We start from the raw sequence: 12,700 nt of genomic DNA, 5'->3' as shown, positions 1-12,700 counted from the left end.
GAACAGCGTCCAGACCCTGTGTGTGGCCTTCCAGGCCCTGCCCTCCTGGAGAAGCAGGCAGCCAGGGTAGCTAGAGACACTTGAGCCACACCTGGAAGGTTGGAAAAGGTTTGGAAGGTGGAGAGAAGGACAGGGAACATTATAAGGAAGGGATGGCCCAAAGGACAGAGGGGTGGTAGGCTTCGGGAATGGCTGGGGAAGCGCGGCAGCGGGACCTCAGTAAAAGTCTGGCTCTGCTCAGGAGAACCTGGAATCACTGGGTGGGCCCGTTGCAGCAGTTTTCCTTTGTTCCTCCGTGTCACCAGTCTGGGAATTCCCTTGAAGCACTTTAGGAAGGTGACAGGAGCCTGGTGGCAGCCCTGCTCGCAGCAGGAATGTACTGCGCCTTTTCTCTGTTAATGAGAAGGGTGCCTTGCTCTTCAGCAGTGAGCCCCCAGCCAGAATGAACTAAAGGAGCACAGAGCAGAGCTCGGGCTCCTAGGGAGTCAGCTGGAAGAGACCTTGTTCAGAAGGGGAAACTGAGTCCTGATGACCAGTGAACACATCACTTGCTGTATTGGGCATCTTGGTAACAAACCAAATATTGGCCCACCACATGCAAAAAACAAGCCATAACGCGCCTGCACAGTCTGTTTTCTCATAACTTCTTATTTTGAAAATGTCAAACACAACAGAAAAGCTAAGAACCTTCATCTAGATTCTTCAGTTGTTACCGTTTTTGCCGCGTTTACTTTATCTTGCTCTCTTTCAAACGGTTTGGCTGAATCATTTGAAAGTGAATTACAGGTAGCATGATGGTTCATCCCTAAATACTTAGGCAGGTACCTTTTAGGAGCAAGGACTTTTTCCCTGTGGAACTACCAAACCATCATCACCCCTAAAAAAATTACCATTATTCAATAATATGAGTATCATCTAATATACGGTCCTATTCAAATTTCCCCAATTGCCCTGCAAAAATGTTTTTAGGTTCTTTCCCTTTTCCAAAGGCTCATAACTTGCACTTGGTTGTTGCGTTTACTTAATCTAGCACAGTTCCCTACTTTGTATGTTTGTGTGTGACATTGGCTTTGCAGAGTCCGGGCAGGCCAGCTGTCTTCTAGAATGGACTCTGGCTTTGTCTGAGTAAGTTCAAGTTAAGTTTGCATAGTTTTGAAACTCGCCTGATCATTGCTTCATTGTGTCTGAAAGAGTCCTAAAGCAAAAGGTACAGTTGAGGGTGTCTCCTTTGTCTCCTATCCCTGAGTGAGTCATGGGATGTCCTATCCAGCCACCAAGGAAAAGGGGTGGCTTTAGTAACATTATATTCTATTCATACAGTGTTTCAGCAAACTGAAGATTGTTCCAGTTGATCCACAGCCAGGCTTGGGCAGGCGTTCTCTTCATGCAGTGGATGCGATTCTGAGAGGCTGAGTTTGTGCCTAGGTCCACAGCGTTAGGCAGAACCAGACCAAAACCCAGCCCTTCTGATCCATCTCGGGGCGCCTGGAGTGGCAGCTAGGAGAGGGGGCAGAGTTGGTGCCCTTGCTGGACGTGCCCCAGGACTGGGTAAGTTACAGGGTGGTACCACCGAACCTCAGCCCTGGGCTTAACACACACTCCCTGAGTGCTAGGCTGAGAATACAGACTATTCTCGAGTGTGCTCTAACCTGATCTGGTGACTCCCACGTCATGGTGAATGCGTTTAGTTACTGAACTGTGTCCTGAGGTGTTGGAATGGCCTGCCCAACCTGAAGGGTCCCAGGCTGCCATTTGGTAATTTTTCATCCTGCGCCTTCGCCGTCAGCTGCCACAACCACCTCACCCTTTCCACCTCCCTGCTCCTCCTACTTTGTATCTTGCATCTGCTGTGGTCTAGGAAGCCAGATACACAAGCTTGTTAGAACTGAGTCCAAAGGCTGTGAGTGAGGGGCTCTGGCCACGGAGGGAAGCGGGACTGAGGCACCAGGACCCCTCTTGGAGGCACCCCTGTCAGATTTACTTCTGGGCTTTCTGGGCTTTTTGCTACAATACTCCCCTGCTCTTAGGAGAACTTGAGGTTGCTAGAGAAGAGACTTCTGCCCAAGTGGGGTGTTGCTGTTGCGTGTTTCAAGTTCAAAAGGCCTAGAAAAGATCATGACATCCAGCAGAAGTGGCTGGGGAGAACAGTGAGCGTGTGTGTGGGTGCCAGAGAAGGAGGGAGGGCACTTTGGGTGCCGTGGTCACGACGCTGAGTGGCTGTGCAAGCTTGAGTTGGGACTCTGAGGGGTTCCAGGGCACGCTGCCTTTGCCTGGTCGTCTGTATTAATATACACCCCACCCCAGAATTCCTGAAGGTCTGCGCCCCCGCAGGAGAGCACTGGGCAGCGCACCCCTGGTTTCCCAGGGGATCTTGTTGCTAAAGCCACTTGCCAATATTCTACAGGCTTTTCCCCCAAGGTACTTTCCCTCCATTCTATTCCTCCTAACTGTGTCCCCTTGGGCGGGAGCCTGCTGAATTCTGTTCTTTCTCAAAGAGATTTCTATCCTCATAAACGTATAAGCGTGGCCCCCTTTCTCTTTCTCCGTGGAGGGCTTCACGGAGATCAGAGATAATTATTGTTCTTACTGGGTTAGTGTCTAGCTCTGATTCTTCCCAATACACCAGGAGATCAAGACAACATCTATGAGATGTTTTATCTATTAGTTTAGTGATCAATTCCTTTTTTTTTTTTTTCCTAGACACTGGGGTATCTTGCCAGTGAAATTCTTTAAAGCTTTTTCAAAACAAATAAAATTGTAATTCGTTGTAATATGCAGTTGGCCCTTGAACAACACAGGTTTGGACTGTGTGAGTCTAACTGAATACACGAATATTTCTCAATCGACAATTTGAAAAACTTGCAGATGAACCGCATAGCCTAAAACAGACGCTGGAAACTTATGGTATCGATAAATACGTAGTGTAGTATAGACATCTTTTCTCTTCCTTATGGTTTTCCCAATAACATTTTTTTCTCTAGCTTACTTTATTGTAAGAGTACAGTATGTAATACAGATAACATACCAGTAGATGTGTGAGGTTGAAACTCGTTCAATCAATCAATCAATAAGCCAATCAGTGAGTCTTCGTCCACTCAGCCTCTCCGTTCCTAGGCACGTCTCATTACCCAGCTTTTGGGTGATCAGAAGGCGAAAGAAACGTCTGCATAAAAGGTGACCCCGTGTCAGGTTTCGTCATGACCCTGCTGAGTATTGAAAGGCAGGAGGAGCAAAAAAAGGAAAGCCAAAGGGGACAAAGAGGGACCAGAGATGTTCACCTGGGGTCTTAGAGGGATGTCTGGGGAGACGTTTGGTCACTGGATTGAGGACTGTGTGGGCAGGGGCCACATGTCCCCTGGTCCAGCTCGCGGGAGGTACCCAGCGATAACTGATGAGGAAAGGACAGAAGTCCAAATCCAGGCCTGTGCTGAAAGAGAGACTTGGGTTCTGTGTGTCTTGTACTCAGGGAAGTGCTGATCTGTGATGTGACAACAAGCTTCCGTGTCCACAGAGGCCCCTCCCTTGTAAGGACACTGACCTGACAGTTGGCAGCCAGTGAAAAGGACCAACCCACCCTCTCACCTTCCTGGACTGAGGGCCTGGCCTGAGCAGGCAGCTGGGCTTCCTTGGAGCAGTTGCTGGAGAGGGCACCCCATCCCAGGCACGTCAGCGTCATTCATTCCACATGTACCCAGTGCCTTCTGTACGGCCCCACAGCTGGAGAACTGAGTGGACATGGCACCGGCCGGCCTCTAGCCAGCACATCTGTTGCACTCGGACACTCCTCTGTCCCCTACCTGGACTCTTGGCTCTCAGCCAGAGCAGGAGACTCCCAGGGAGACCAGCCCTCACCCACAGCGTCCTGGCCGGGGCTCTCTCGGCCTTGGCTCCCCCAGGGCCGATAGGAGGAAGCCACAGACAGGCGGCCGCGGCCAGGGCAGGGGTGCCGACCCTGAAATAAAGCTGATGGCCACCGGCCTTTGCCCCCTGCTACCGAGAGGGAGCCCTTCTCTTGGAGAAGTAGTGAATTTCAGGGGAAGCCTTTAAAGCAGCTCTTTTGATGCTTCTCCAGTGGAACTGAATTTATTTTCTGTACTTTTAAGAATTAACTTGCAGTTCTCAGCCTCTCTCTCCCTCTCTCTCTCCCCAGAAAGGAGAGAAGGAGAAAAGAAGAAAGGGTCTGCATTGTCGCCGTGATTGGCACCTTCTGTGAATGAGGGGTCACTGCGCCAGGCTGCTCCTTTTCAAGCGCTCCGTTCTCCCCTGCCCGCTGTATTCAAGCTGGAACGTTCTTTCTTTCAAAGCTTCTGTCTTTCTCTCCCCTTTGTGTCTCTGCTTTCCTTCCCTTCACTTTCCTGCCTTTCATTTTAAGCTCTCACCATCTCCCTCGGGGACCACTCCTCTCGCTCTCTTTTTTCCCCCCTTTTCTTCTTCTTCTATTCAATTCCTTTTTTTTCTTTTTTTCTTTTTTTTTTCCGAACTTCTTTTTTTCTTTTTCTTTTTGAATAGTGCTTCTGTTTTCAAGGGACGGGATGAGTAGAGAAGTCGGTTTATTTGAGGAAGGGAGAATGTGAATGTTTGCATTTCTGTCTGTTGCTCTAACTAAATGTGTATAAAAAATAAAAATCACCACGCTGGACGGTGGTTTCCTTTGGGCTCCTGCTTTGAGAGGGAGGGGAAAGGGTCTCTGCCAGATAAGAGGGGCCTGTTCATCACAGGTCAGGTGGTTCTCGCTGAGAAATCCTGAATGAGTCACGGCCTGGTTGGCTGCAGGCGTGGTGCTGTTCATGCAAGATTCAGACATGGCCCTGGGGACGGTCTCCTGCTCTGCCTGGGCCCAGGGTGGCCTTGATGTGAGAGTGAGGATCCGAGGTGCATGCGGACCCCCAAACCTCCCTCCTCCGTGGAAGCCGGGCTTTCCTGGCCGTGGGAACATCGTGCAGGGGCTGACACGCGGCACCAGAGTTGTCTGGTGAGGCCCCCATGGTGGGGACGATGGCCCCACATTGGCTGGACCCAGAGTCCTGGAGAGGAGGCTGGGTCAGCAGAAAGGAGGAAGCTGGGAGTGGCGATGGCTTCAAGGAGGTGAGCGACGCTTGGAGTTTAGCCGGGTGATGACTGATTGGAGGTTTGCCATCTTGGAAGTGGTACCGGGCCTGGGGAGAGGTGGGGGCCTCTGAGAGCAAGCCCGGCATCTCCCCACCCTCTGCCCCCCCAGCGCAGCCAGCCCATGTGGGTGCCTCACAAATGTTTGTGGACGTATGAACGGGATTTGTCCTTAGCCGACGTGGAATAGGTACAGCATAGCACACAGCCAACTAAACTGGAAAGCCCCTTGCCAAGGGGGGCCCATCCCCTGCCCCTCAGCACAGGGCATGGAGGGAAGGGGGCGATATCCTCCTCAAGGAACACGGGGGCAGGGTCCCAGCCATGTCTGTGAAGAGGGGGAGGGACAAGTCAGCACCAGGCGTGGAGGTGGCACAGGCACAGCAGGGCAGTGGCCAAGCCAGACAGGACAGGTGGGGCCACGAGCAGGCTCATAGGTGGGGCCCAGGGAAAGAAGAATGCCGGGGAAGGGGATCTGAACCCCCTGAGAGGTGGTTTATTCAGGAGACATGTGCCGAGCTCCGACTCTGCCAGTTTAGAGGATGACACATGCTGCAGAGGACATCCCAGAGCGCCACCGAGCTGGGAAGGAGGCTGTGTCCTCCATCTGGGTCTGGGTGACGAGGGCCAGGGGAGCTCTGGGTAAAGGTGAGCTGGAGGCGGTGGGGATTTGTACTCCAGGGAACGGATGGAAGATGGGGTGCCCGGGGAGCAGGAGCCATCCCTGCTTTGTCTCCCTGAGTCACCACTGCGCTTCTTGGCCCTGTCTGCTTCTCAGACACCTGCTGGCAACCCCAGAGCCTGCCAGGGCGGGCCTGGCTGCCTGTCAGGTTTTTCCAGTTTGGGCAAGAAACCTCCTTACACCCCATTAAGGCACCCACAGCCGCCCTGGCCTGGAGATGACAGGGGAGTCTCCGCCTGTAAAGGCCGTTCGGCTCCTGGCAGGGAGACGGGGGTCTGCATTTTGGGAACAGGCTTCAGAGGCAGACATATTTCCTGGGTCCCCATATCCAGGGTGGCATGTCCAGAGGGTCAGTCCCCCTTCAAGAACTGGCATCGAGGAGCCTGGCTCCTCCAGTAAGTAGCTTTGTGGCCCCAGGCACATTACTGAAAGCTAATAATAGGAGCACACAGGCTGCCAGGTTCTGCTGTGAGCACTTTGCATATTTTACCTCGTAAGGCGCCACCCACACTTTAGCGAGGAGAAAAAGTCACCCGGTTGAGAAGTGGCAAGGGTAAGATTTGAACTCGGGTCTTCAGATTCCAGAGTCTGGGCTCTACACCAGCGCTTCTCATCCTGTTTTTGAAATTCTTAGTTCTAATCCTTGCAAACCAGTATTTTTATCAACGCTGCCTGGATGTCATAGCGATGCCAAATTGCTATAAAAGTTTCTAAATGCTACCCTCATCGGTACGGAAGCAGTGACAGGGGGCACTGCTCTCAAGGGGTTCTTAACCTTCCCGTGCCTCAGTTTCCTTATTTGTAGATCGGGAGTGAGGGTACTAGTACCAGCCACGCAGACAGTGGTCGCTATTAGCTAATGCAGTTAGAGTTGGCACAGGCTGGCACTGTAGCTCTCCAGACAGCCAACCAGTCTGCTCACATCAGGATTTTGCCATCTGTGGAGTGGGAATAAGAGCCGTGCCCACGCAGGTGCTGGCACAGACCCAGCAGGGAGGACTCACTGGCATCACGCCAGGGAAGGGCTTTGTAAACTGTAGAGGGCTGTGCCCAGGTGAGCGGGCGTGCTTGTTTCCCTGCCCGGCCTGCTTTCTGAGTCCCAGAGGAACTTGTGTTTCATGCAGCACTTTGGCACCTGGACGCGGGCCCTGAGGGTGCCTGGGCCAGTGCACTGCCCACCGGTCCTTGGCGCAGCGCAGGTGTGCAAACGGGCTTCCACCCCTCCCGTGGGTCCTGCCCGCCAGCTGGCCGTAGGAGGGTCTTGTTTGTTAGGTGACCAGGGAAAGAATGCATCTGCGCGTCGCTCCTGTTTGCCGCCGATTACAGCCTGTATGGACAGCCGTGTGTGTGTGTGTGTGTGTGTGTGTGTGTGTGTGATGTCTGCGTGTGTGCACTGTCAGCCTAAATGTTTCGCCAGCTGTCCCTCCCCCCCGGAGATACACAGAGGCACTACGTGAATGAGAGAGGCATTCTTGACTCCTCTCCTGGCATAAATCCGTACTCGATTTGGGTGTGTGGGTGACTGCAAAATAAATGTTGATCACGGCGGCAGCAGCTTCAGGAGGCAGCGGCTGCCAGGCGCTCTGCCGAGAGGGACGCCTGGGCTGAAGCACGCTGGCTGCCGGGAGAGAGGAGCGGGCTCTGTGCCCAGGCCGCACTCCTCGCCCGGCTCCTCACTCGGCACCTTCTCTGTTGGCTGCTCTTCCTTCTGTCTCCCTCCTGCACCTCCAGCCTGGGCAAGCCCTCTCCATCTCCCCCTGCGTCTATGGGGGGAAGGGGTTCCCAGCCAGGCTCTCCCGCCTTGAGGCTTCCCATTCCCCTCCGCCCCTGAATACCACCGAGCACACTCGTTGCACTAACCTCCCGACAACTCTGGCAAGTGGGGACCGTGACCCCATGCCCCATATGGGGTGACGGAGGCACATACCAACCCACATGCGGAGATGGGCGCAGACACCACAGCCCATACTCTGCACCCTGTTGCCTCCCGAGTACCAGTTTACGATGAAGAATGTTTCTGACCCCTTAGGTTTACAAAGAAACAACCAAAGTGAAGTGACTTTGTCGTCTTGTGGTACCCCACACGTTTAGTGCTCATTTCCTGTCGGGTATTTGGCTCTGCTGTTTCGTCGTGCTTAGTTTTGTCTTTCTAACCAAACTGTGAGGTTCCTGAGAATGGGGAACGTTTGTGTCCCGCCAGCAGCCAGCACCAGCCTGGCCCGTAGAGTGACAATGATAGGAATAATAAGAATAATAATTAATAATAATTAGTAATAATAGCTCTCAGTAGCAGAGTCGTTACTATGCACCAGCCTTGTTAATTCCCTTATTTCCTTTATATTAAAAGCACAAGCATTTACGTGAGGCCCAGGAATGAGATCCAAGCTCCACCTGTTCGTGTCATTGGCACCTCTGTGGGCTCAGCAGGCCTGGACCCTGGGCTTTGTAAGTGGCACCAGAAGGGCAGGCCAGGATCTGCTCTAGGGGGACCCTTGGGTGCTTCCTTTTCTCGGAGGCACGTTAGGATCATGGTAAAGAGTGAATTTTGAAGAATGGATGAGTCTTACCCTCCTGTTCAGAGTGACAGGACTGGGGCACATTGAGCAGCCACTGTGTGCGGTGGCCTAGGGGTCAGGCCTCATTCACACGAGGCAGAGTGGGGTCTGCAGGAGGCATCAAGGGCCAAGTATGGGGGTGGGCGGGACTTTCCTGAACTGTAGCGAATTCCTGCTAGGGCAGCTCTGAGGAGGGGTCCTGCCCTGGCTTCACCGTGAGGGTACTTCCAGCGGTGGATCCCTCAGCGCAGCCTCAGGAAGGTCGGGCCAAGCCCCCTCGGGTGCCTCCCACCTGTAGTTTGCTTCCTCCCTTCCACAGGTGAGGTCAAGAGAGTCTCTATGGTGGCAGGTAAAGGGTTCCTCCCGGGATTTGTCTGAGTCTGACCTGGGGAGGTGACCTGAGAGAAAGAAGGCTTGCACTGAACTATAGAAGCCAGGGTTGATGAAATGGGGTTTCTTTGCCCGCCTTCCTTCCTTTTTTCTTTTTCTTCTTCTTCTTCTTCTTCTTTTTTTTAAGTCAGAGATAAATAAATGTAGCCCTGAGATGACAAGAGAACATTGAAGGAGATAAAAGGAGAGTAAAAGGGAGCGAGAGAGCAGAAGCAAAGGACAGAGGAGGATTGGGACTATACACTGCCATGAGGGAAGAGATGAAAGTGGAAAGAAAGAGATGGAAGCACAGGACCGAGTGGCAGAGTGGAGGATGGGGTTGCCACGGAAACGGAAGGAGGGGAGGAATGGAGGGAGAAGAAGATAGGATGGAGAAGGCTGAGGGCTCAGCATGGGGGGGGCCTGAGGCAGGGTGGGTGAGGGGCTCCCAGGAATGAATCAGTCTCCCATGGGGGGAAACTGAGGTCAGCAGGGGAAGAACACACACCCCAGGGTGGAGAGAGCTGGGCCTGAGCCCGAGGCTGACGCAGCTGGGGTCTGCTCCACCCAGCCTGTGGGGGCTGCCTCTCTCCAAGCCTCGGCTTCCACACCTGCAACGTGGAAGTGGTCTCCCTACCCCAGAGGGCTGCCTGGAGGCCTAGAAGTTTCGCGTGCTCATCACAGGACCTGACAAAGTTGAAGCCCAGTAAATGCTCCTGGTGTTCCTTCACTGTGGCTCTTATCTTTGTCCCGTGAACGTAGGAGCCCACATTTTGTTTGATTTTTCCCTGTTAGATGAAGCTGGTGATGTTTGGGTCCAGAATACTGTACGTATATGGGAGATAGACATGCTTTTTGCTTCTGGAATTGGAGGGAACACAGCGAGTCTTCCAAAAACACGAGGCCAGCTGTCCCTTCGTCTGGGAACAGGCACTGGTCCTGCAGCTCAGGGAAAGGACGTCTGAACGATGTAAGGTGGAAAGAGCTCAGAGCTCCTAGGCCGAGCCCCTGGGGACTCTGCCAGAGCAAGACCTTTCTCCGTGTGGCCTGGAGGTCACCCTGAGGAGGAGACAGAATGTCCTGGGGTGGAGAAGAGCATAGCATTTATGGAACTCTCAGGCAAGGATTTCCCCCATGTCTCGTTTATTCTAGGCCCCTCGCAGACTGCACTTCTTCCTTCCCCTTTTCCTACTCTAGTATCCTTCTCTTAGGACCCACTCTGTTCCCCTACAGCCACTGTCCTCCAGGGTGGACCGTCTGGTGGGGAAGATGACCTGTAAACAGATACGATTGTGAATCAGAGTGATTGTATCAGGGCTCTCCAGAGAGACAGCAGGCTCTCCAGTAGGATATATACAGAGAGAGAGACTTGTTTTAAGGAGTTGGCTCATGCAATTGTGGGGGCTGGCAAGTCCGCAATCGGCAGGGCGGCTGGAAACTCAGGCAGGGTTTCTGTGACACAGTCTTGAGGCAGAATTCCTTCTTCTCTGGGAAGTTTCGGTTTTTCTCTGAAGGCGTCAACTGATTGGATGAGACCTGCCCACATTAAGGAGGGTCATCTGCTTTACTTGAAGTCAACTGATTGTAGAGGTTAATCGTGTCTACAGAATAGCTCAGAGCAACACCTAGCGTAGTGTTTCATCAAACAACTGGGCACCACAGCCTAACCGAGTCCATATATAAAATTAGCCTGTGTTCTCAGGCTGTGGAGGAGGCCCTCGCCCTGCCCGACGATGAGGATATTCGCCTAGGGCGAGGGAAGGGCAGTCCTAGCAGAGCATTCAGCCTGTGCAAAGGCCCTGAGGTAGGAAACAGCCATAGGGAGTGCGGGGGTTTCCAGGGGCAGGAGGCTCAATGGAGGGGCAGGAGGAGCCTGGCTGGGGACCCTTACCCTTCAGGACATGCGGCTTGTGGTTTGTGGGTTGGTGGCACTGCATTGATGGATCAGCAAATCTGTCCCCAGAGAAAAGGGGAAGCTGAGGCAGAGGGAGAATCCTGTAAGGAAGAGGCGCACACACTTCCTCCTGGGCGGGCCACCTGCCCCCACCCTGGCTGCCGCGTCCACTGGTGTCCTGGGCCCTGGGGGCCGGCAGAAGTGAGACAGCCGCAAGGAGCGAGGTTTGCACAAGCCGCCGGCTTTTGCTTTCGCTTCCTCTTCTTTTCTGGGGACGTGAGCAGAGTTTACCTTGGAGTGTCCAGTGAGGAGGACAGCAGAGGAAACCAAGCGTGTGGTTTTACTCCAAAGTTGAAATCCCAGGAGTGTTTCGCACAGCCATGTACATACCTGGGACTTCCTTTCTTGTCCCCGGGGGCCCAGCTACCTGCCCTGCCCACTCCAGGGTCACCTTCTCGGGGCGCAGATCCTAGAGGGCTTGAGTGCCAGACCAAGGAGTGGGACCCTCCTCTGCTGCTCTGCTGGGCTCCGACTGGCCTCTCCCAGGCCCCTACCCTCGGCCCGTCCCAGCCGACTCAGCATGCACCTCCTGCTTCCCCGAGATCCTGGTGCTTTAACTATTGACTGAGCCCTCTCCAGGCAGCTCCCTGAAGGTGGGCACCTTCGTTTTGCTCCCGACTGCGTCTAAAACCAGGAACGGTTATCCGCCACCTAGGAGGTACCAGGAAATGTTCGCTGAGTCGGTGACTCCATTGCAAGACTTGTGATCACCGTCTCCGAGCCACCGGCTAATTCAAGGCCAGGATGAGGGGGCCCAAGGCAACCCCGTCCTCTCAGCAGCAGCCGGGGCCCTACGGAGCCGGTATCAGGGAGCAACTGACACCTGTTAGCCCCTCAGAAATAGTCACCCAAGTACCCCGATGGCAGGGTGGTTGGGGACATCCCAAGGCTGGGCTGGCAGAAGCCCCACAGTCTCCCTCGGTCTTCGTTTGGTTCTTGAGAAAACGTAGATGGTGGGAGTTAGTCAGAGAAGAGCCAAGTGGTCACCAGGTCCTCTTGGTTCTTCCTTCAAAGTGGCTCCCGTCCCGCCTGCCCTAAGCCAGACCGGGCCCTCGGTGCCCTCCACCCGAGTTCTGCCTCAGTGTGGCCCAGGGTCACTGGCCACCCGAGCTCTCCGACCCTCCCCTGCGTGAAGGGGTTCCAGCGAGGAGAAAGGCGCTTATAGAGCAGCATGGGATGAGAGGAGGTCACCTCCTGGGGAGGGGACCCTGGGTGACAGGCAGGACGGCCAAGGACTAACCCACCCTCGAGGGGCCACTTTACAGATGAGGAGGCCGGGACCCTGATGGGTCACGTGACTTGTCCGGGGTCACAAAGCAGGTCAATCATGAATTCTTTGAGAAGTTGGTGTCCAATTTTACAGGACTAGATAAAGTAACAGTGAGCGTCTGGGTCCCTGCCTGGATCGGGAAGGCTCCTGCTGATGAGACTCTGGTCCCTCCCCAGAGGCTGGCCTGGCCCTCGGGCCCAGGAGGGGGTGATGCTGAGGCCTGGGAAATAGGGCGGCCCTGGGCCTCTGGTGTCAGCCACAGTTTCCTCCCCTCTCTCTGCTCGACTCCTTCCCCCCCCTTTCTGCTTTTGTTACTTGGCTTCCACTGCCTCTCTCTCTCTCTCTCTCTCTCTCTCTCTCTCTCTCTCTCTCTCTCTCTCCCCCTCTCTCTGCTGTGGCCTTCCTTACCCCCACTCCCAGCACAAGTCTTTAAAGTACAATTAGGCAGCTATTCTGTTTCCCTGCCGTTGCCATTTCCTTTCTCTCCACCCTGGGGACAGGGTGCTCTGGTCGGAGGCCGAGCTGCTCCCGGAGGGACACCCCTCGTCTCATAGTTGAGGGGGCAGTCTGAACCCCCCTTTCCCCTGGACACTGTGGAGAGAGAGCTTTTGTTCCGAGCCTGTAGCACTAGGGGTGGGGAGAGGCCTACTCTGAGAAGGGAGGTGCTGCAGGGACCGTCCTGTCACACAGGTCGTGCGCCCAGGTCGGCGGGCCTAAAACAAGAGGGTTGTAGCCTGTGAGATGCAGCCAGAGGAGGGAGCAGT

General features: G+C 54.2%; 1 protein-coding gene across 4 annotated transcripts in view; it reads left to right on the top strand.

The window, feature by feature from the left end:
* The window catches only part of ZNF710 (zinc finger protein 710), a 48,914-nt gene that overhangs the window by 23,139 nt on the left and 13,075 nt on the right, over positions 1-12,700 (top strand). Inside the window, exon 1 of one of the 4 annotated variants that reach the window (XM_033100313.1) lies at positions 1,337-1,548. The exons of 2 other annotated variants lie outside the window; for them this stretch is intronic. Coding sequence is in view for 1 of the 2 variants with exons in the window: in XM_033100312.1 (XP_032956203.1) it covers positions 5,072-5,085 (14 nt within the window). In the remaining variant the exon portion in view is untranslated. Of the gene's footprint in view, positions 1-1,336; positions 1,549-4,883; positions 5,086-12,700 lie in introns of those variants that run through there. One more of the 4 variants, XM_033100312.1, reaches the window with a different exon arrangement.

Source organism: Rhinolophus ferrumequinum, chromosome 28, assembly GCF_004115265.2.
Source record: "Rhinolophus ferrumequinum isolate MPI-CBG mRhiFer1 chromosome 28, mRhiFer1_v1.p, whole genome shotgun sequence".
Classification (NCBI taxonomy): Eukaryota; Metazoa; Chordata; class Mammalia; order Chiroptera; family Rhinolophidae; genus Rhinolophus; species Rhinolophus ferrumequinum.
Note: the sequence above shows the minus strand (reverse complement) of the source record. Positions and strands in the feature narration are given on the sequence as shown.